General features: G+C 38.7%; 1 protein-coding gene across 1 annotated transcript in view; it reads left to right on the top strand.

The window, feature by feature from the left end:
- Positions 1-22144, top strand: part of ADGRG4 (adhesion G protein-coupled receptor G4) — an 89508-nt gene that overhangs the window by 43791 nt on the left and 23573 nt on the right. Inside the window, 6 exon segments of the mRNA XM_087829439.1 lie at positions 1447-1579; positions 3706-3824; positions 9956-10172; positions 11081-11243; positions 16064-16198; positions 20652-20771. Coding sequence (XP_087685565.1) covers positions 1447-1579; positions 3706-3824; positions 9956-10172; positions 11081-11243; positions 16064-16198; positions 20652-20771 — 887 coding nt within the window.

Here is a 22144-nt window from a genome sequence, read left to right as displayed (position 1 = left end):
AAAAGACTATCAGGCCACTCCACCTTCTTCCCACTGATGCCAGCTTTCTTCCTTTCCCCCAGTAGACTGGGGTAAAAATATTGAGCTAACCCAAATAATACACATAAGCATTAGAATATACAATCCTTGGCAACAAACTAATAGGATGGCAGAGGGCAGGTTGCAATTGCTAATGAAAGTGAGATGGAAGGCAGAACAACTGAAGCCACAGGCAGAGCCACCGTGCAAATGACACTAATGAATGTGTCCCAAGAATGAGCATAAGGCCCTTTCATCCTCACTCAGAGATGAGATGGGGATGGCTGGGCAAGACTGGCTGGGCTACTTCTTGGACCACTCTATCAACACCTGAGGGAAAGATTTTCTGAATCAGGGTCGGAGACCCAGGGGATGGTCAGTAGAAACAGGGACCTTATCATATAACATAGTCCAGGTCATATCTCCCTTAAGGTGACAACACTTGGCAGCAAAACCCTTCCCTCAGCATCAACAAGCTTCTGTCTATATTAGTGATAACAGATACATTGAGTTTACTTAAACCAAATCTACCCCAAAGTCCATTAAGAAGCAAGGAGCCATCCAGGAACAGAAGTCAGTCTGTCATTGCACCTCACACTATTAACAGCAGATACCTCAGAAGGAGGGCACTTGGCAGGTGGGGACTTTTATTTTTACTCTACGACTCTTTGTGTGGCTTCAGTTTTTTTTCAAGGCACATGCATCATTTTTAAAGACAAAAACAAAAAACCTGCCCTGTTGCCTGGCTGGCATGGCTCAATGGTTGGGCGTAGACACATGAACCAGGAGGTCACAGTTTGATTCCCAGTCAGGGCACATGCCTGGGTTTTGGCTCAATCCCCAGCAGGGGGAGTACAGGAGGTAGCTAACTAATGACTCTCATCATAGATGTTTCTATCTCTCTCTCACTCTCCCTTCCTCTCTCTGAAACAATAAAAACATTAAAAAAAAAATCACCTGCCCTGTGAACTGGTAGTTTTAATGAAAAGAACTAAATGTGAGGGTGTATGGGAGGCTTATTTTTTTTAAAGAAATATCCCATTTAATGCTATTTTCAGTGAAGCCTGCTTTATTTTTTAATTTTTAATTTTTAAAAAATATATCTTTATTGATTTCAGAGAGAGGAAAGGAGAGGGAGAGAGAGAGATAGAAACATTAATTATGAGAGAGTTATTGATCAAGCCCTCAATTGGGCCTGTGCCCTGACCAGGAACTGAACGCCGATTGCCTGGATCCTAGGTCGATGCTCAACCGCTGAGCCATACCCAGCCAGGCGAAGCCTGCTTTAAATGGCTTGGTTAAAAGAAAAGTTTCCTCTGTTATTTGCTGATGTTTGTGCATGGGGTAATAATGATGGGTCATAATAGATATTCGTGATACTTTTAAGTGCCTCTTGCCCTTTAAAACATGCATACATTTTCTCTGCAGAGCCAGGAAAGTGCAAAGCTGAAGAGACAACCTCTAAATACAAAGGGACATATAAGTGGTTCTTAACCAACCCTACTGATACAGCCCAAACTAGATGCATAAAAAATGAGGCTGCAAATGCTACTAGAATCTGGTATGTATTGGCCAAGTTCTAAATGCTGGTTCAGATACACAAAGATCTGCTAATTAAGGGCATGTTTCTGTGTCATTTGTCTGAGTATGCTCCTTCTCTCCCCCTCTACTACTAGTCTTTCTTTCCTTTCAGCCTACTTAAGAATACAATGCAACATAATAACATTCCAGAAAAAATTTCAGGATGACAAAAGAGAGAAAAAGTCACTCATAATCCCATCATCTGAACACAGCTGTTTTTAGGTTGTCATATTTTTTCATCTAGGCTTTCACTGCATTCCTTTAAGTTTTATGTAGTGATAATCAGTCTTCATATCAATAATGGAATTTGTGCTCTGGCTGGTGATGCTTAATGGTTAGAACATCTCCCCATTCACTGAAGGGTCTCAGGTTCGATTTCTAGTCAAGGGCATGCACCTGGGTTTCAGGTTTGATCCCTAGCCCTGGGCAGGGTGCATGCTGGAGGCAACCAATTGGTGTGTCTCTCTCCTCTCACATTGATGTTTCTCTCTCTCTCTCTCTCTCTCTCTCTCTCTCTCTCTCTCTCTCTCTCTCTCTCCCTCCCTCCCTCTCTCTCTCCCTCCCCTCCTTCCTCTCCTTCCACTCTCTAAAAATCAATGGAAAAAATATACTCAAGTGAAGATTAACAACAAAAAATAATAATGGAATTTACCTTTCATTCAACGGTTTATCAATATTTTCCATGTTTGACAGTCATCTTCTTAATGACCATTTTGAAAAACTGCCTCAGAAGCTAACTCATTGATGGGCCATAACAATTTACTAAGTCACTCTTCTATTGTAGATTTTATCATTTTCCTTCTTAAAATCATCAGCCCCTCTTCTATTACTCTCTGATGTTAAGGGTTTCTGTCTTTAAGTTAAGTGGACACAACAGAAGGGCAGCCAGTTTTGACAGAAGCTCTAAAAGCTCTCTTTTGGAGGGCAACATCTTGAATCGTAGTCTACCTCTTACTCCCTACATCTAATCAGTCAGCAAATCATGCAGATTTTACAAAAACTCAAATGCAGAGCTCACATCTCGCCTTTCCTCTACAAGCACACAGCCACTACCCTAGTGCAGGCCCTTAATATATCTTGCCCACTATTAGAGCAGTTTCCTTGTCTTCTAACTGTCCATTACCCACCAGCTATACTCCATACTGCTGCCAGTGTGATTTTATTAAAGTATGGTTGCCATCATGCCACTTTCTCACTCTGGTTTCACATTGCCTCAAGAATTAAGTGCAAATCTCTAAACAGTACTCTAGACCTGCAGGCTCCCTTCTTTAATGCATTCCAGTCAAAAAAGGCCATTTGCCAACTTAATGGTGCTTCCTCATGTCTTTTTTTGCTTATGCTATTTGCTCTGTGGCTGCTGCTGCTGGTGGGGCTTTTTCCAACTCTGTTCTTTCAGCAACCAGGTTAGCTCAAAAGTTGCAAATATATTTTCCTTCCTTGGTGGTTTGATAGATTCAGTTTTGTTTATATCACTGTTCTCCTATTTTGCCTATTAAATGTAGTTACATTTACAGTCTCAAACCAAGTTACAAGCTCCTCCAGGGATGAGACCCTACCCTGTTTGTCTTCGTCACCTGCTACCAGTCCTAGAACATAGTGGGTACTCAATAAATGTGTTAGTTGACTTGAAATGAACTGGTTTGAACTGGATGAAGCATAGTGGAGGGTAGATGATGGGGGTCAATGAGCTATAGAGGATGCTATATTAATTGCTTTGAGTAAATTAATATGCTGAGATAAAGACCACATTCTAACAGGAACAGGGGTAAGAAGGGAAAGTGAGGGTAAGGAGTCATTTCCAGAAGGGCAAAATCTCTGCCTTGACTCTTGGTTTGCTGGATATTGCCATGTCCCATCTCAGGCTCTCTTGCCTGTTTATACTTCCTACCGGGTACCCTAGGTTCACTTCCTTCCCAAAAGCAAAGTTTTCTTCACTTTACAAACATGGGGCTCCCTCCTTTGCTATCTCAGCCAGGAGGCTGGGAGTGGGTAAAGAGGGGAGGCATGCCAAAGGTAAACCATGATCCTTCACCATTTGCTTTAAGACTATTCTGGCCTCATCTTCCACTGAGATAGTTTGTTGTTCCTCTCTCCTCTCTTTTTCAGCTCAATCAGTATGGATACTGGCAAATCTCAGTGGGAAAAACCAAAGTTTAAACAATGCCAATTGCTTCAAGAACTTCCTGATAAGATTGTGGATCTTGCTAATATTATTATCAGTGATGGTAAGACTGTTCTGTACACATTGAAGAAATAATGGAACCTCAGTTAGTTTACTTGACCTGAGACCAGAAAGAGTACAGGGAAACCTCATATAGGAAAATCTACCTCTCAGAAATCCAGTCTCAGAAACTAGGTAGTTAATGTTGGTGGAGGTGAGAGTGGGGCATGACAAGTTAAGACTATCAGTGTTTTTTGTTATATAATGTTTTTTATTTTTTAAAAATTGGTTAATTATTTTTTATTTTATTTTATTTCATTAAAAGTTTTAATAGATAATACTTCACATAGTTTAGTATTGAAAAAACCAAGAATATAGTCAAATATATCCTTCCTACTGCTGACCCCAACCATTCAGTTAATATCTACAGAGATATTTTATGCATCTATAAGGAAATTTATATATGTATATATATATACATGTACATATTCATACACAATACATATACATATATGTATAGTTTCCCTCCCCTTTTATACACAAAGTGGAGCATGCATACATGCTGTTCTGCACCTTGCTTTTTTCTCTTAACAATATATTGAACAAATGATCATATTAGTATATGAAGAGCTTTCTCATTCTTATTTCCACTACATTGTATTATACTGCATGTATTTCTTCAACCTGTTTTCTATGAATGGGCATTTAAGTTGTTAATAACATTTTGTTTTTTAAAAACTGCTGTAATAGATATCATTCATATGTCATTTTGTGTAAATTGGCTATTCTTGAAGCACAAATTCCTGAAAGTAGAATTACTGGATCAATCATACATTTGATGGTGTTAAAATGCTCTCTGTAATAGTTGCACCAATTTATACTCCCACTTGCAAGGCATGAAAGTGCCTGCTTCAGAACCCTCTCATCAGCACAGCATGGCATCAGGCTTCTGTATCTTTTGTGATTTGATAAGCAGAAATTGATATCTCAATGTAGTTTAAAAATTTTTATAGAGATATTCACATATAATAAAATCCACCAATTTAATGTGTATAATTCCGTGGTTCTTAGTATATTCTCTAGATTGTGCAATCATTGCTATTAATTCCAGAACATTTTAATTACTCAAAAAGAAACTTCCATACACATTAGCAGTCATTCTTCATTTCCCTCTCCTTCCAGACCCTGGACACCTCTAATCAACTTTGTTTCTTGCTTAATTTTATTTTATTTTTTGTAGTAACAACATGTAACATAATCTACTCTTTTGATAAATTTTTAAGTGTATAATACATGACTATTGACTATAATAGGTACAATGTTGTACAACAGATCTCTAGAACTTATTCATTTTGCTTAACTGAAATTCATGCCTTTTGATTAGTAACTCCCTATTTCCTCTTCCCCCAGCCCCTGACAACTGCTATTCTACCCTGTGCTTCTGTGAGTTCAACTATTTTTTGGATTTCACATGTATGTGAGATTATGCAGTATCTGTCTTTCTGTGTCTGGCTTATTACACTTAGCATAATACCCTCAAGATCCATTCATGTTGTTGCAAGTGGCAAGATTTCCTTCATTTTGTGGCTATATAATATTCCATTATATATAGGTCACATTTTCTTTATCCATTTATTTCTTTTTATTTTTAAATGTTTTTATTATTATTATTATTATTTTACAGAGACAGGAAAGGAGAGGGAGAGAAAGAGAAATATCAATGTGAGAAAGAAACATCAATTGTTTGCCTCCTGTATGCACCCCAACTGGGGACTGAACCCCCAACCTGGGCATTTGCACTGACCAGAAATTGAACCACAACGTTTTGGTGAATGGGATGACGCTCCAACCAACTGAGCTTTACTGGCCAGGTGCAGATATCTCTTTAATATAGTGATTTCATTTCCTTTGGATATATACCCACAAGTGGGATTGCTGGATCATATGCTAGTCTATTTTTAATTTTTGAGGAACCTCCATATCCATACTGTTTTTCATAATGGCTGTACCAATTTACATTCCCACAAACAGTGTACAACGGCTCCCTTTCCTCCATACCCTGGCCAGCGCTTATCTCTTGATTTCTAATATTAGTCATTCTGACAGTAATGAAGTGATATCTCATAGTAGTTTTGATTTGCATATCCCTGATGATTACTGATGTTGAGCACCTTGCCATGTATCTGTTGGCCTTTTGTATGTCTTCTTCTGAAAAATGTCTGTTCAAGTCCTTAACCCATTTTTAATCAGTTATTTGTTTTTGTTTCTGCTATTGAGTTTTAGGAATTCTTTGTATATTTTGGAGATTAACTCATTATCAGATATATGGTTTGCAAATATTTTATTCCATTATGTAGGTTGACTTTCCACTCTGTTGATTGTTTTTTTATGCTGTCCCAGTTGTTTTTGTTTTTGTTGTTGCCTGTGCTTTTTGTCACTTATAATAAAGATCATGAAGCTTTTCCCTTATGTTTTCTTTAAGGAGTTTTAGAGTTTCAGGTCTTACATTTAAGTCTTAAATCCATTTCGAATTGATTTTTGTGTATGGTGTAATATAAGGGTCAATATCATTGTTTTGCATGTGGATATCCAGCTTTCCCAACACCATTTGTTGAAGAGACTATCCTTTCCCCATTGTGTATTTTTGGCACCCTTGTTGGAGAACAGTTGATGGTATATGTGTGGATTTATTTCTGAACTCTCTATTCTGTTTCATTGTTCTATATGTCTGTGTTTATACCAGTATCACACTGTTTTGACTACTCTAGCTTTGTAATATATTTTGATACCAAGAAGTGTGATGACTTTGTTCTACTTTTGTGAAATCTAGTTCCCCTGAAGTGTATATCCTCTGATGCTACTCCTTAGAAGATGCAGCCTTCAGCATGTACACATTTTCCCTGACCACCGGGGATGACTGTGGTTCTAGCTGGGCTCTCTCTAAGCATCTCTTTCTTTTTCCCCTCCTTAAGCTTCTGACTGGTCTGCCTCTATTGATATCACATACATCTGTTAGCGTCCTAATTGCTAGTTTATTGCTCTGTTGTTTTTGACATGACCTTGCGCCATAAATTGCTCCATGGTCTGATCCAATCAAAGTTTGTCTCCTTGGCAGGGGTAGAGGGTTGTCTGTCTTTGAGACTCCTTCCTACCCTCCTCTGTGCAATATATTTATCCTATGGATCAAGAGCTTGGGGAGGAGATGGAGATGGTGTATGTGCCATTCATCAGATGCTTCAGCAGGCTCCTCACTATGGAGCAGGAGCTGTGTGTGTATTTGGGAGGAAGGAGGACTTATTCCTGGCACTCAGCTGCTATCACTGCCCAGTATGGATTGTCTACAGTCCAGATTCAGAAAGATGGGAACTGCCAGTTTTCACTGGCTGTCAAATCCACTCAGAATAGCTCTTATACCCCAGGGACCTGGGGGAGATGGTGACTGCTACTTGGCTGCCTAGCCCAATGGAAAAATTCCTCCACAAGGCAGAGCTGTGGGAGATGGATGCAGTTCTAGCGCAAATGCCATGGCCTCCCACTGTGTTTATCAAGTTTCAGTAGATTTTGTTGAACATGTGCATCTCAATCTGTTGTAATATCTCCCATCAATCTCAAGAAACTTTGAGTGATTATCTTTGATCATTTTGACCAGTGTAATGGGCCATCTTGGACTTCCAGCCCAGTCTAGCCTTCAGATGACTCCAGTTCCAGCTGCCATCTGACTGCAAATGCATAAGAGACACCAAGCGAAAACTGCTCAAATGAGGCCAGTCAAAACACAGAAACATGAGGGATAATAATAAATTGTTGTTTTAAGTTGTTGCATTTTGGAGTGGAACATACAGCAGTCAGAACTAGAATGCTGGCTCATGGGAATTGTTCAATAAATAACAGACAATATTATTGTTTTGATTGTTGCAATTATTGTCAGAGTAATTGTAGCCATTTTAAGCAATAGAGATATATTTATTCAAAAACAATTAAAGGAAGATTCCTTTTATTGCTTTTGCTTGGGGACTTAGAATTTTTACATGAGTGTAATTTGTCCTGAAATTTTACTTAAAAATTATGTAACTCTAAATGAAAAGTCTAGAATTACTTTCTACAATATAGTTGGTCTCCTAGGGGCCTGTTGTTTACTTTCATTCTGCCACAGCAGGAAATGCATGAAGTGAAGTCACACCACTGAAGCCAAAGAATAATGATTGCAGGTAGGCAGCTCTGGCTATCTCATTTACAACAAAGCCTGAACAATTTAATTACAGCAGCGAAAAGATCTATGGGTGAATACTCTGTATTTTTCTTCCATCCCTAGTCTTGTTTTCTCAGGTTCTTTAGCAGATCAGAAGATAGGTGTAACAAGGACAAAATATTAATTTAGAAGTAATTAGTACATGTTCAATGTCCACTCTTCCTTTCACCTCCTCAGAGAGAACTCTGCCCACTCAGTTCTGATGTAGCCATTGTTGGGCAGAGTGAAGTGATGGTTAAGGGCAGGGGAGGGGTTGAAATTGAGAGGATCTCAGTTAAGATTCCTTAATTTACAATGACAATGAGAGAGAGAGAAAGAGCTATTTGAGAGAGGAGAGAGAGAGAGAAAGAGAGAGAATGATGTTTATGCTTTATTATTTTGTTTTTCTAAACAGACTTGGTCATTTATAACATAACCTGGGTATGTTCTCTCTGGAATTTTTCTCAACAGATTGTATTTTTCAATTATTTTCTATTGTATTTTAGTTACTCTACTTGAATGTGAGTGATTTAAGCTAAGAGGGTACCACAAGGGAGCTCAGCTTTACATGGGTTATATTGAACTAAAATCTAATTTGTGTTGCATTTGTTTAACAAAGCTCTTAACTTTAAAAGTGGGCAATGATTCAAACAGAAACTATTTTTAAAAGACATTTATAAGACAATTAAGGACATTTGAGCACTGAGTGGATATTTGATGATTTTGAGTATTATTGGTAACCTTTTAAAGATATGATACAGGTATTGTGGTTATGATAAGCAAAGGTCCTTTGTTTTAGAGATGCATACTGAAGTCTTTATGGATGACATGATATGCTGTCTAGAATTTGCTTTAAAATAATCTGGGGTTGGAGGAAGGTGGCTGGGAGTGTAGCTAAAATCAGATTAGCTCTTCATTGACACTCGTTGATGTAAGGTGATTCATGAGGTACATGGGGATTCATTAGACTATTCTTTCTACTTTTGTGCATGTTTGAAAATTTCCATAACAAAAAGTGAAGAAAAAGTGGATGAGTTAATATCTATTGTTCTTACTCTTTTTTTTTTTAAAAAAAAAATCTTTATTGATCTCAGAGAGAGGAAAGGAGAGGGAAAGAGAGAGATAGAAACATCAATGATGAGAGAGTTATTGATCGGCTGTCTCCTGCACACCCCTGACTGGGGATCAAGCCCACAAACTGGGCATGTGCCCTGACCGGGAATCAAACCCCAATCACCTGGATCCTAGGTCGATGCTCAACCACTGAGCCAGCCGGGCTATTGTTCTTACTCTTTAGAAAAAATATAAATTAAGTTTCTTTTTATTTTTATGTCGTTCATATTTGCTTTTTTTCTGTGGGCTGCTGGTTCTTGACAGAAAAACAATCACCACTCTTGATTATGAAAACATGGACTGTTTGCTAATATTTGAGTAAAGGTGGGATCTACTTAACTCAATCCAATACTCAAAAGTCTTAACTTGCCCTGGCTGGTGTGGCTCAGTTGATTGGGCATTGTCCGGTGTACAGAAAGGTTGCTGGTTTGATTCCTGGTCAGGACACATGCCCCGGTTGTGGGCTTGGTTCCCGGTAGGAGGCATGCAGGGGACAGCCGATAGATTTCTCTCTCTCACATCTATATTTCTCTCTCCCTTCCTCTCTCTCTAAAAATCAATAAGTAATCTATTAAAAAGTCTTAAATTAATTCGAATCTAATTGCAAGATAATTCTTCAGTGATAAAAAGGTTTCTTTGATGTATTTAAAATAGGATTTAATGGATAAAAGCTTGACTTATGTGTTACTTTCTGAGACTCCATCTATTGTAGAAATTGAGGTCCATTGTTTTCCTTCTGTAGACTTTGTTATGTTGTATTTCCATTTCACTGCCTTTACTTTTTAAAGGGAAGGAAGTAGACTAATATGGCCCAAAACTAATGCAGATTTTACATTTCTATTTTGTTTCTCTAGAGAATGCAGATGATGTTGCCAAGCACATTTTAAATTTGATAAATGAATCCCCCTCTCTGGATGAAGAAGAAACAAAGATTATTGTTTCTAAATTATCTGATATTTCACAATGTGATGAGATAAGTATGAACCTAACCAAGGTTATATTACAAATAATTGATGCTGTTTTGGGAAAACAAAACAATTCAGTGTCTGATCTACATGAAGTAAGCAATGAGTAAGTACTAATACTTTGGTAGCAAAAATTGTTTCATGAAATTTAAAATATTTGTTATTAATTCCTTCACATACAGTATCTGCAAATTTTAAAGGTCAGGTAGCTATGCATTGAAAGCTCAGTTGTGAAATAATGCATTTAAATTTTAACTGAACCTTGCCTCCTACAAGTCCCCTACCAAGGATTGAGCCTGAAACCCGGGCATGTGCCTTGACCAGAAATCTAACTGACAACCTTTTGGTGCACAGGAGGATGCTCAACAAACTAAGCCACACCAGCCAAGGCTGTACATAATTTCTGAATCTCTTATATATTCCTGGAATCCATCTACTTCTCTCTGTCTTTACCACCACTATGCAGTCCTAGGCTCATTTCTCTCAGCTGGCTTTCTACAGTAACCTGCAAATTGGTCTCCCTGTTCTGCTCTTGCCTTTCTATGGTCTATTTTCTACATACCAGCCAGAATGATCTTTTAATGTATATATCATATCATGTCATTATCTTGCTTTTAAAACCACTCAGTGGCTTTCTGTTACATGTAGTATAAAGTCCAAATTTCTTGGCCCATGAGACCCTGCAGGATCTGGATTTACATACAACAGTTTTATTTAATATTTGAGACAATCTTTTGAGATGAGTGCTAGTATTACCTCTGACTTTGCAGGTGAGGAAATGGAAGCTCACTGAGGTTATTTTATTGACCACATAATTAGAAATTAGAGGAGCTAAGATTTAGACCTCAGTCTGTCTGACTCCAAAGCCAGTGCTCTTATCTAATAATTCCTAAACAAAATAAAGATAGTGATTAAAACTCAAAGAAAAGTCTCACGTTGAGGAAATCTTGAAAGGAGGTGAGTTTTTACATCAAAAAGGCAGGCATGCTCTTCTCTACCTGTGGTACCTTGCAGAATTCTGAGGATAATCAACCGTGCTGGTCATAAGATGGATTTTTTTGGGAAGACAGCAAATCTGACAGTGGCCAGCCTGGCTTTAGCTGTCCTGAGGGTGGACCGCACATTTGAAGGCATGGTCTTCAGCATTCGCTCCTATAAAGAAGGTACAGACACTGAGGTGAGTGCAGTTCAGGGAACTGAGAGCCAATCAGCCAAGCATTGTTCCAACTCTTCATTCATTTACTCCTTGGGAGGGAGAGGGGATACTTTTTGTCAGGTTTTAATCTTCAGGGGACCTTATGAAAATACAAATATTGCAAGGGAGATTCATATATAACCCTCAGTAGGCTAACACCTTGGATGGGATGGCATCCATGGGATTTGCAATGATACACCTTAGGTCCCGTGTCCCGAAATCACCTCTAATGCCAGTTTATCATTTGGTACCATTTATGGAGCACTTATTATATGTCGAGCATTGTGTTACTGTCTCCTTTTTACAGATAAGGAAACAGGGAAGTTAAGTAACTTCCCGATGGACTCACAACCTAATGGCTGAGCTGAGAGTCAATCTTATGTCTGGCTGGCTTTAAAGTCTGGGCCCTTTCCATCACACCATATTACTTCAGACTTTGGCAAGCCATAGGCTGCCAAAACCCATTCAAAACAATTTGAGAGAGCATCATTTTTTAAACTTATAGTTTAAAAAGTAAAGTATAAAATTTACATATGGGGAAATGCACAAATTCTAAGTATACACTCTCTGAATTTTGACAAATGTGTCATCTGTGTAACTTAAACCCCTATCATGATATAGAACATTACTATCACGCCTAAAAGTCCCCTCATGCCTCTTCCCAGTCAATTCTTGAAACTACTACCTGCATTGGCAACCACTATTCCAATATTTTTTGCACTATAATTTTTTCTTTTAAAATATGCTTTTATTGATTTTAGAGAGAGGAAGGGAAAGGGAGAGAGATATAGGAACATCAGTGGTGAGAGAGAATCATTGATCAGTTACCTCCTGCACCCCCCCCCCCCACTGGGGATCAAGCCCACAACCCAGGGAATGTGCCCTGACCGGGAATCGAACCATGACCTCCTGGATCATAGGTTGAGGCTTAACCACTGAGCCACACCAGCCAGGCACCACTATAGTTTTGCCTCTTCTAGAACTTTATATAAATGGAATCATATAATATGTACTGTTTTGGGGGGGTTCCATTCTTAAAAAATTATATTTTAATTATAGTTCACATTCAATATTATTTTGTATTAGTCTCAGGTGTTCAGCATAGTGGCTAGACAATCATATACTTTACAAAGTGTCTTCCTATATTTCAAGTACCCATCTGGCACTGTGCATAGTTATTACAATTAATATGTACTGTCATGTATAAGGCTTCTTTCGTGTAGCATAATGCTCTTTTTGTTGTTTTTGAGGTTCATTCTTTTGTTTCTGAAATTTATTCTTTTTATTGCTGAATAAATATTCTATTGTATGGATATACCACAGATTGTGTGACTATTCTCCTGTTGATGGGCAATTGGATTGTTTCCAGTTTTGGCTATTATGAGTAATGCTGCATTGAACATTTATGCAAAAGTCTTTATGTGGACATATGTTTTCATATATCTTGAATAAATACCTAGAAATGGAATTACTGGCTCATAAGATGTATGTTTAAATTTGTAAGAACCTATCATACTGTTTTCTAAAGTCGTCACTGATATGAAGTGATTTTTCATTTTTGTATTGGCCATTTGTACATCTTCTTTGGTGAAGTATCTCTTGAAATACTTTGCCCGTAGCCCATGGACACAGACAATAGTGTGGTGAAGGCCTGGGATGGGTTGGAAGCTGAGTGGAGGTGGGCAAAGAGGGGGAAATGGGGGACATCTGTAATACTGTCAACAATAAAAAAAAATCTTTTGCCCATTTTTAACTTGGGTTGTTTACCTTTTTTATTATTGAGTTTTAAGCATTTTTTACATATTCTGGATAAAAGCCATTTATCATATATATTTTTAAATTTATCTTTCTCATATGTGGAATCTAATGAACAAAATAAACTGGTGAACAAAATAGATTCAGAGACATAGAAGCATGGGACAGACTGATGAATCTCAGGGGGAAGGGGGGTTCGGGGAGGTCAGGAGAGATATCAGATATATATTTTGAGAATATTTTCTCTTTGGCTTCTCTGTTTATTTCCTCAGTGATGTCTTTTGATGAACATAAGTTTTAATTTTGATGTGGTATAATTTATCATTTTTTTCTTTTATGAATAACAATATATGACTCGTCAAGGAAATCTTTGCCTACTAGCAGGTCATGAAGATATTCTCCTATACTTTTCTTTAAAAGTTCTATGGTTTTAACTTTTATGTTTAGGACTATAATTCTAATTAATTGAATTACATTTTATGTAAGATGTGGTATAAGGTTTAGAGTTCATTTTGTTCAGTATAAGTATCTAGTTATTCCAGCACCATTTATTGAAGACTTTTCTTTCCCATTGGCTTGTTTTGGCATCTTTAAAAAAATCAAATACTTTTGTAAATGTTGGTCTATTTCTTCACCATTGTCTCTCTCCTCTCCTCTTGAGACTCCAAATACATGTATGTAAGATTTTTGATGCTGGCCCACAGGTTCCTAAAACTCTGTTCACGTTTTTAATCATTTTACTATCTATTCTTCTGATAGCATCATTTCTATTGATTTATCTTCAAGTTCATTGACCTCTGTCATCTTCATGTTACTAGTGAACACTTCCAGTGCAATTTAAAAAATTTAAATACTGTATTTTCAATTCTAGACTTTCCTTTTTTTTGCTTCTGTTTCTGTGCTGTTTCTTCCTCTTTTTGCATTAATTGCAAGCATATTTTATTTTAAATACCTGAGCATAGTTATACTAGCTTCCTTAAAATTCTTGTCTGCTATTTCTAACATCTGAGTCATCTCAAAGTTGATCTCCATTGATTGTCTTTTCCTTGAAAATGGATCACATTTGTTTTTTCTTCACATATCGAGTAATACTGGATTATGTTTTGCATATTGTGAGTGCTATGTTGTGGAAACTCTGTATTCTAGTATATTCCTCTGAAGACTTTTGATTTTGTTATACCAATTAACTTGGTTGGAATCAAACTGTAGATTCCATTTATTTTATTTAATTTTTAATTTTTATGGATTTCAGAGGGAGGAAGGGAGAAGGAAAGAGAGAGGCAGAAACATCAATGATGAGAGAGTCATTGATCGGCTGCCTCCCGCACGCCCTGATTGGGGATCGAGCCTGCAACCTGGGCATGTGCCCTGACCGGGAATCCAATGGCAACCTCCTAGGTCCTAGGTCAATGCTTAACTGCTGAGCCATGCCTGGCCGGGCTAGATTCCATTTCTTGGAAGGAAGCTCAATCTCAGTAATCCTTACTTGAAGTCTGTTTTGTACATATGTGGTTCAGAGATCAGGTAGACTTCATACTCAGAATTTTGGCTCCCCCTTTTCTGGCTCTCTGTTCTCCAGGATTTGTCACTGACTTTCCAGTGGCTGTGGTTGTCTGGACCCTTTTTTATGGTTCTTCATGCCAGAAAGAGTGCAGATTTTCTATTGGAATTTTAAGCATCTTTCATACTATTAGTTTCAGCCTGCCATGAGACTAAAGCTGTAAAAACTGTTAACTCACCTTGTGATGTTACCTTTTCCCAAATGTCTACTGTTCTTCAAAATCTGCCTGCTTTAGTTCATTTTCCAGTGCCTTGAAGTCATGGTTATTTTGTATAGTTGTTATATACAGGAGTGTCAAATCCATTAGGAGCAATTCAGGCATACAGGAAGCAGATGTTGACTTCCCATTGCATTTTGGTTACATATGGGGTATTCTATTATAGACTTTGATGGAGAAACAAGCCAACCAATCCCCATCACATTCTTGGTACCAAACTGCTTACATGTTGAAGCTAAATTATAACTTCTCCATGGTACTTGATTGCCCTAGCAGACTTCATCTGTGCCAGGAGAAGAGCTATATGGCTTTTAGGATCACAAATCATTCTTAGAAATATTATAAATTTTCATCTCCCCATAGTGTGCCCAGTTAGATAACAGTTTCTTGAGGCAGCATGGATAATGGAGAAAATGTGGGACAAAATCACACATATCTTTGTAAAATTATGTCCCAACTATGTGACCCTGGACAAGTCACTTCACCTCTCTGAGCCCCCATTTCCTGATAGCATAATACAGCATACTTTTCAGAATTGATAGAGTGATTCAATGAGAGAATGCATGTAAGAGTGCCCATATACTTTGTTTTGTCTGGGAGAATCCACATTTACAACTGTGGTCCTAATGTAATTATTGGTAAAGCCCCCTTTCACTGTCAAAAATGCTCCAGTACTTATCAAATATTATTATCAGTCAAAGCAACAAATTCTTCTGGTAGTGAGCCTCTAGAAGAATTCCTAAGACCAAACACTTCACTTCCCTGTCTCAATTAACAAAAGCATTGCTTAATAAACTATGGGGAAGTGCTTAATGCCATTGTACTGGTTTTTTTTTTCCTGTGTTTTTCCCCCTCTTAGAACTATATGGAAGAAGACTGGCCTTTATTTCTGAGAATTGTGGCATATCATTTAATTTTTCATTCCTCTTTCCACCTTTATAAATATCCAGGTGAAAGCAGATCAAAGGGAAAGAAACTCAAGGATAGGTTTAGAAAGAAGGGTACTGCTTGTGTCTATGTCTATGTGCACCGGGTCATGTCTTAGCCTGTGATCTGAGTGTACACATGTCTGCACATGTGTGTGTGTGTGTGTGTGTGTGTGTGCGTGCGTGTGTGTAAAAGGTATAGCATAGCATGTGGAGCTAGTTCCCATCCTTCAGCCCTCCATATGATACTCTGGGGCTGAGGCTGGGCTGGGGTGGGAGGTGGGGAGGACTTCAAGCTCATGGGTGATTACTCTAGTTTTCATTTCTTGGCTTTTTTTGGCAGATTTACCTAAGTGAAGTCCCTTTGGGGATGGTTTTGGCTTCCATATATTTGCCTAAATCATTGAGGGAGAGAATTCCTCTTAGCAACTTACAGACGATCTTGTTTAATTTCTTTGGCCAAACTTCACTCTTTAAGGTAAGTTCTTGCCTTTGGTAACTGGTCATGGACTGACATGTGGTGACTCACAGTAATTATAAACTCTATTTTCATGGTGTTTGTTTATTTTAGAATTATGCCTTCTGATTTATTCCACAAGTCTCCCAGCACAAACCCTGGCTCTCAACATGAATCAACATCTACTTTAATGATGTTCCACAATTTTTAATATTCACAGCTTCTCAGCTTTGGAAGGGACCTTAAGGATTATCTGGTGACCAAACAGAGTCCTCAAGATCTTTTTAAGCCAGAAAAGAACAGCGAGTTCTCCTGATGAAATGCTGTTTCAGCTTGTCAGTGCTTTTCTCCCAAATCTCCCTGCTTCCTCAAAGCCACCATGCCCACTCTCTCAGGCCAATTTAATTGAAGCTGAATGGTGCCCACTTGGACAATTGCTTGCAGGAATTTGTTATTCCTTCTCACTGTCTCCATATCACCTCCTCTGAGGCCTCCAGTCCTCACCCATTATTGAAACAGAGAGGCAGTATAATGTGGTGGTTAAAAGCATGGACTCCGGGGTCAGACTGGCTGAATTTAAAGCTGACTATGCCATAATCTTCTTGTGTGACCTTGGACAAGTTACTCAATCTCCATGTGTCTTAGATTCCTCCTATGTAAAACAAAGTAATATTCAGTACCACACTGGGCTGTTGAAGGATTAAAAGAGTTAATATATATAAAGTGCTTAGAATATTGCCTGTCACATAATAAGCACCATGTAAGTGTTTGCATTACTATTATTGTTTTCCTGTCTTGGGGCTCTGCTTACCAAAAATCCCATTCCTTCAGCCTGCTCTGTCTCAGGTTGCTGTTGGGAAGACAGCAATAAGACTTTGCGTGAAGTTGTTGATGATGATTACTATTAATTGTCAATATTTACATTTATTATCTCATGTACTTCTCACAAGAAACTGAGACTCAAAGAATGCTGGTGGTCTGAATGTGTCCCCCCAAAATTCTTGTGTTGAAATCCTAACCCCCAAGGTGATGATATTAGAAAGGAGGTGTTTTGGGAGGCGATTATGTCATGAAAATGGAGCCCTCATGAATGGGATTAGTCCCCTTATAAAAGAGGCCTTAGAGAGCCCCCTCACCTCTTCCACCATGTGAGGACACAGCAAGAAGTTGCCATCTATGAACCAGAGAGTGGGTTTTCACCAGAACCCAACTATACAGGCACCCTAATCTTAGACTTCTAGCTTCCAGAACTGTGAGAGATCGATTTCTGTTGCTTATAAGCTACTCAGTCTGTGGTATTTTATTATAGCAGCCTGAACAGACTAAGACAAAGAGGTTAAGTAATTTTGCCCAAAGTCACAGAACTAGGAAGTGGCAAAGCTACGAGTCAAACCCAGCTTTGATTCGAAAGCCCAAGTATTTAACAGGTCAATACATTAACTTGTCTAGATGTTTGCATTTCCTAAAAAGGCTAGTCAAAGGAATGAATTTCTAATGGTCAAATATTCAGAGTTATTTTGGGAGAGGTTGTTCTGGGCTAACTTAAATATACCACATACCAACTTAAATATACTACATTGTCTCCAGCTATGTCTGTAGGATGTTCTGTTCTACTGGAATTCTCTAGCCAGTCCCCCTATCTATCTAAAGTCTATCTATTCCTGTGGACTTAGCTCAGATCCCACTCCGTAAGCTGCCTGAAGTTTGTGAGCCCCTTGCTTGCATTCTTGTTTCATTCTTCTGTGTAGTTTTCCAACTAGGCTGTGGCATATGTCATGGCTCATACATGTTTGTTTTTTTTTTGTGGTACACAGCATAGGGCTAAGTATCCAACATGTTTTCTGTAGATATATATTTATTATACCTTTTTAAAGCTTCACCCAAACACATGCTGAGAGAGAGCGAGAGCGAGAGCGAGAGCGAGAGAGAGAGAGAGAGAGAGAGAGAGGGAAACATCAACGTGAGAAACATCGACCTGTTGCCTTCTGTACTTGCCCCAACCAGGGATTAAACCCCCAACCCAGGTATGTGCCCTGATTCAGAAATGAACCAGCAACCTTTTGGTGCACAGGATGATGCTCAGCCAACTGAGCCACTCTGGCCTAGCTACTATACCTTTTTTAATAGAAAAAATTAAGTTGGACACAGAACAAGCCAATTAATGAAAAAAAAATTTAATAAAAATTAAGAATGTGATTCATAACACTCTGACCATTTTGGTAGGTTTGTAATTTCTCTGTATCATCTGAGATGCCATTATTTTGGTAATTTTCTCTTTCTTCAGTGGGCTGTGCTTGTTCCATAGAATAAAAGATAAACTTCTTTGCATAGATTTCACACCTAATCAGTATTTTTTATTCACTAACACCTTCCATTGAAAAGGATTAAAGATCTTTGCCAAAATTAGCCTACAGACATCATAGTGCCAGATGAAGAAGGATTAGAACTAGCTTGTCATCAAATCCAGGGATGGAAGGGCCCTTATAACTCATAATGAGCCTCCTCATTTTACCAATGAGGAAACTGAGACCCAGATAGGGGAAAGGACCTGCTGGAGGTAACACAATTTATTTATTTATTCATGCAGTTAGTTATTCAGGCTTGCTTTCACACTCCTTTTTCTAACATCTTTTGATCAAAATATTAACTGTCATTACAACATATTACCTTAAAAATCATTAAGACACCACTCCTCCAGTCCTCCACTAGTGCCAGTTCTCAGGGAGAGGGACAAAGCACTAGGCAAGTATAATATGGCACAGGGGCCCTGGGAGCATAGAGGATGGCATCTACCCTTGTCTGGGAGATCAAAGAAGGCCTAGAGTAAGAGAGGTGTCAGCTGCGACCTGAGCTTGAGTAGGAGCTAGAAGATGAAAGATAGTGAAGAGAAAAAGGAGGAGTGTTTCAGGCAGAGAGAACAGCTTATGTAAAAGTTCAGAAGTGAAACAAGTAAAACTTGAACCTAGATCTCATAGGTGAAAGAATGAGAAATGATTTAGTTCTTTCCTTGCATAGCCGCCATTTTGTATGTAAGGGAAATAAACCCAGAGAATAGGTTAATTAAATCTTCCTAGGTCATGGTTTTTCTCTTCCTTTGGCCTTTCTACTACAGAAAACTGTACATCTTGGACTAAGTTGGGAGGGTTGTTAGATATCATCTGGTCCACTTTTCTTCATGTCACCAATGCCCCAGAAAGGGAAAAGGATTTTCAAGGAACAGGAGGACTTAGACTTACACTTGGTCTTTTGCCTGTCAGCAAAGGCCCTTTCCACCATATCCACCTCCACATCAGGCTATGCCAAAGCAATTCTGCTGGGAAGGGAGCTCTGAACCATTAGACTGGCTTTAGATGAACAGAGTTGGTCGGGAACAGGAAATGAGTAGCTTCCAAGTAGAGACCCAGGCTGTGTTCATAGGTACTCAGTTCTCAGTGGCCGCAGGGCTCAGAGAAGACTTGGCAGCTTCTAAAAGTGGCCCAGTAGGCTCCCTAAGGGACATAATCTGGGCTCGCCTCCTCTAAATTTTCTTGACAAGTCCTCAGAGGATTTGCTTCCCCTCCCTTCTGTCTTGTACCTGCCTTATTTTTCATTTCTTCACTTGTGCACCAGAAGAGGCAGTCTTCAACTGCCTTGCCTCCCGAAGCCTTGACATGAAACACTTTGGCTCTGTTAGTTATCAAGCTCCTTACCTCAAGGGATATATTCTGGTTTGTTTCTTTAAACCAACATTTGTTTAGCAGCCCTGCTCTATCACTCACTAGCTGTGTGAATTTTCTCCAGGTTTTTGAGCCTCCCCAAGCCTCAGTTTAACTGAAAAATGCCTATATTATTTCAATGAGCACTGAAGGTAGTATATGTGGAAAACACCTAACAAAGTAACTGACTTACTGTGGGTACAAGATAAAATACCTACTGTGCGCTAGGCCATGTGGGAGACAACAGGACACATAATGCCTGTGCTCTGGCCTCAGAGTTCACGGTTCCCTTGGGAGGGGATGAATGTCCTCAGAGACTTGTTCCAAGCTAGATGTTGATCAACTTATTTCCATTTCCAGTGAGTATGGAACAGGAAGTGGCTTATAACTAAGTCATGATGGATTTATGTTCTTTATAAGGAGGGCTCCTGAGAAGTAAAGATGGTTGAGGGTTAGAACTGGGACATATCAAGGTCCAGAGAGTTATCAAAGTAGGGAATAATTTTATTTTGTTGTTAGTGCAACACTGAGTAGCAGGCACAAAAACAGTGCCTGTTAGGTAGATATTTGGATATGTGGATGGATTAATAAATTGTTCTAGCTTGGTATAATTGAGACCTTATGTGAAGACAGGAGATGAACTAAATAACCTCTAAAAATTCTTTCTTAGCTTGTGATTTTATTTTCCATATTTCTCTACCTAATTCTAGATTGATTATTAACATGCAAAAATTAGAAACTTAGAACCTGAATTCCTTTTCCTTATGTTTTATCTATAGATCAAAAATGCCACTAAAGCATTAACTACATATGTTGTGAGTGCCAGCATTTCAGATACACCCATTCGAAACTTGGCCGACCCAGTAGTTATTACTCTGCAGCATACTGAAGGAAACCAGGTAACATATCCATTTTCATCTCAGAATAAAAAGGCCTCAGAACCCCTCCATGATTTTTTCATGAAAAATAATTGGCTAGTTAGCAAGATGTGATCTAAGACTTAATGAAGATTATTCCATTCTAGGTAGCTGAGTTGTATTGTAATTGGGGCTTCTAGAAATAATGCCTTAGCTTAAAGGGATAACTAATGGTGGGCTTCTAGCACTGTGACAGATTGGCAAAGGAGTGATTATGGGCAAGTGGACTTTTGGTTGTCCCATCATACTAAATGGTATTTAATTCCATTTATTTATGAGTGAGACAAACAACTTAATTCAAAATAATTGAACATTTTATCCCTTGAATTTCTATGCAGAGTGTTAAAATATGTATTATCACCAAAGGTTTAAAACCATAGTCATATGGAAACACATAAGGTATATATTACTGAATTATCAAAATTTAGCCATGGTATAATAATGAACTACTGTTACATTCTTTGATGTTAATGTATGTCCAGTGAGAAATCTTGATAGCTTCCTTCATTCCCAATCTAAAAGACCATATGGTACATCATATTTTTCACAGCTCTTAATTCTAGAAGGGAAGAAGGAAGAGTGGGAGGGGAATAAAAAACCCACACAGATACCAAATGAAACATGTTAGATAGGTAAGATTTCGATTCAGGCTGGGTCTACAGCACTCCATGCATCCCCCAATAACCAGTTTCTTATTGTCTTCAGTCCTGGAGATTGTAGGAGCCTGCGAGACCTCAGGAATGCTCATTAGGCCTAATAGGGAGGCAGCTCAACCTTGTATCTATAAGGCTTGATCTCAGCTTTGAGCCCCAAATTCCAAAGTTCCATAAGGAACACCTCCCACACATCAGACCTGCATGGACCATCCACAGCCTCCTCCTGGGCCTCTCATGAGGAGAGTGTGGAAAATTCATGTTACCAAATATTTTAAGGGACATATACCAGATCATCATGCAGTAACATGCTGTTTTCACACTTGTAAATCCCAAGTTACCTAGGGTTAGTTTTAAAACCAACTCACAGACCAGCTAGGCTTGGGTCAGCAGTTGAGCATCAACCTATGACCCAGGAGATCGAGGTTCGATTCCCAGTCAGAACACATGCCCGGGTTGCGGGCTCGATCCCCAGTTCGGGGCATGCAGGAGGCAGCTGATCAATGATCACTGATGTTTCTACCTCTCTCTCCCTCTCCCTTTCTCCCTCTGAAATCAATAAAGATATAATTTAAAACAACAACTCATAAATGGTGTGTGTGTGTGTGTGTGTGTGTGTGTGTGTGTCTACTGTTTGAAAAAACACTGGGGGGAAAAACCACGTCTGTACTTGCTGTTGTGTGGTAACTATCACAAAGAAAG

This window comes from Miniopterus natalensis, chromosome X, assembly GCF_054644295.1.
Source record: "Miniopterus natalensis isolate mMinNat1 chromosome X, mMinNat1.hap1, whole genome shotgun sequence".
Lineage (NCBI taxonomy): Eukaryota > Metazoa > Chordata > Mammalia > Chiroptera > Miniopteridae > Miniopterus > Miniopterus natalensis.
Note: the sequence above shows the minus strand (reverse complement) of the source record. Positions and strands in the feature narration are given on the sequence as shown.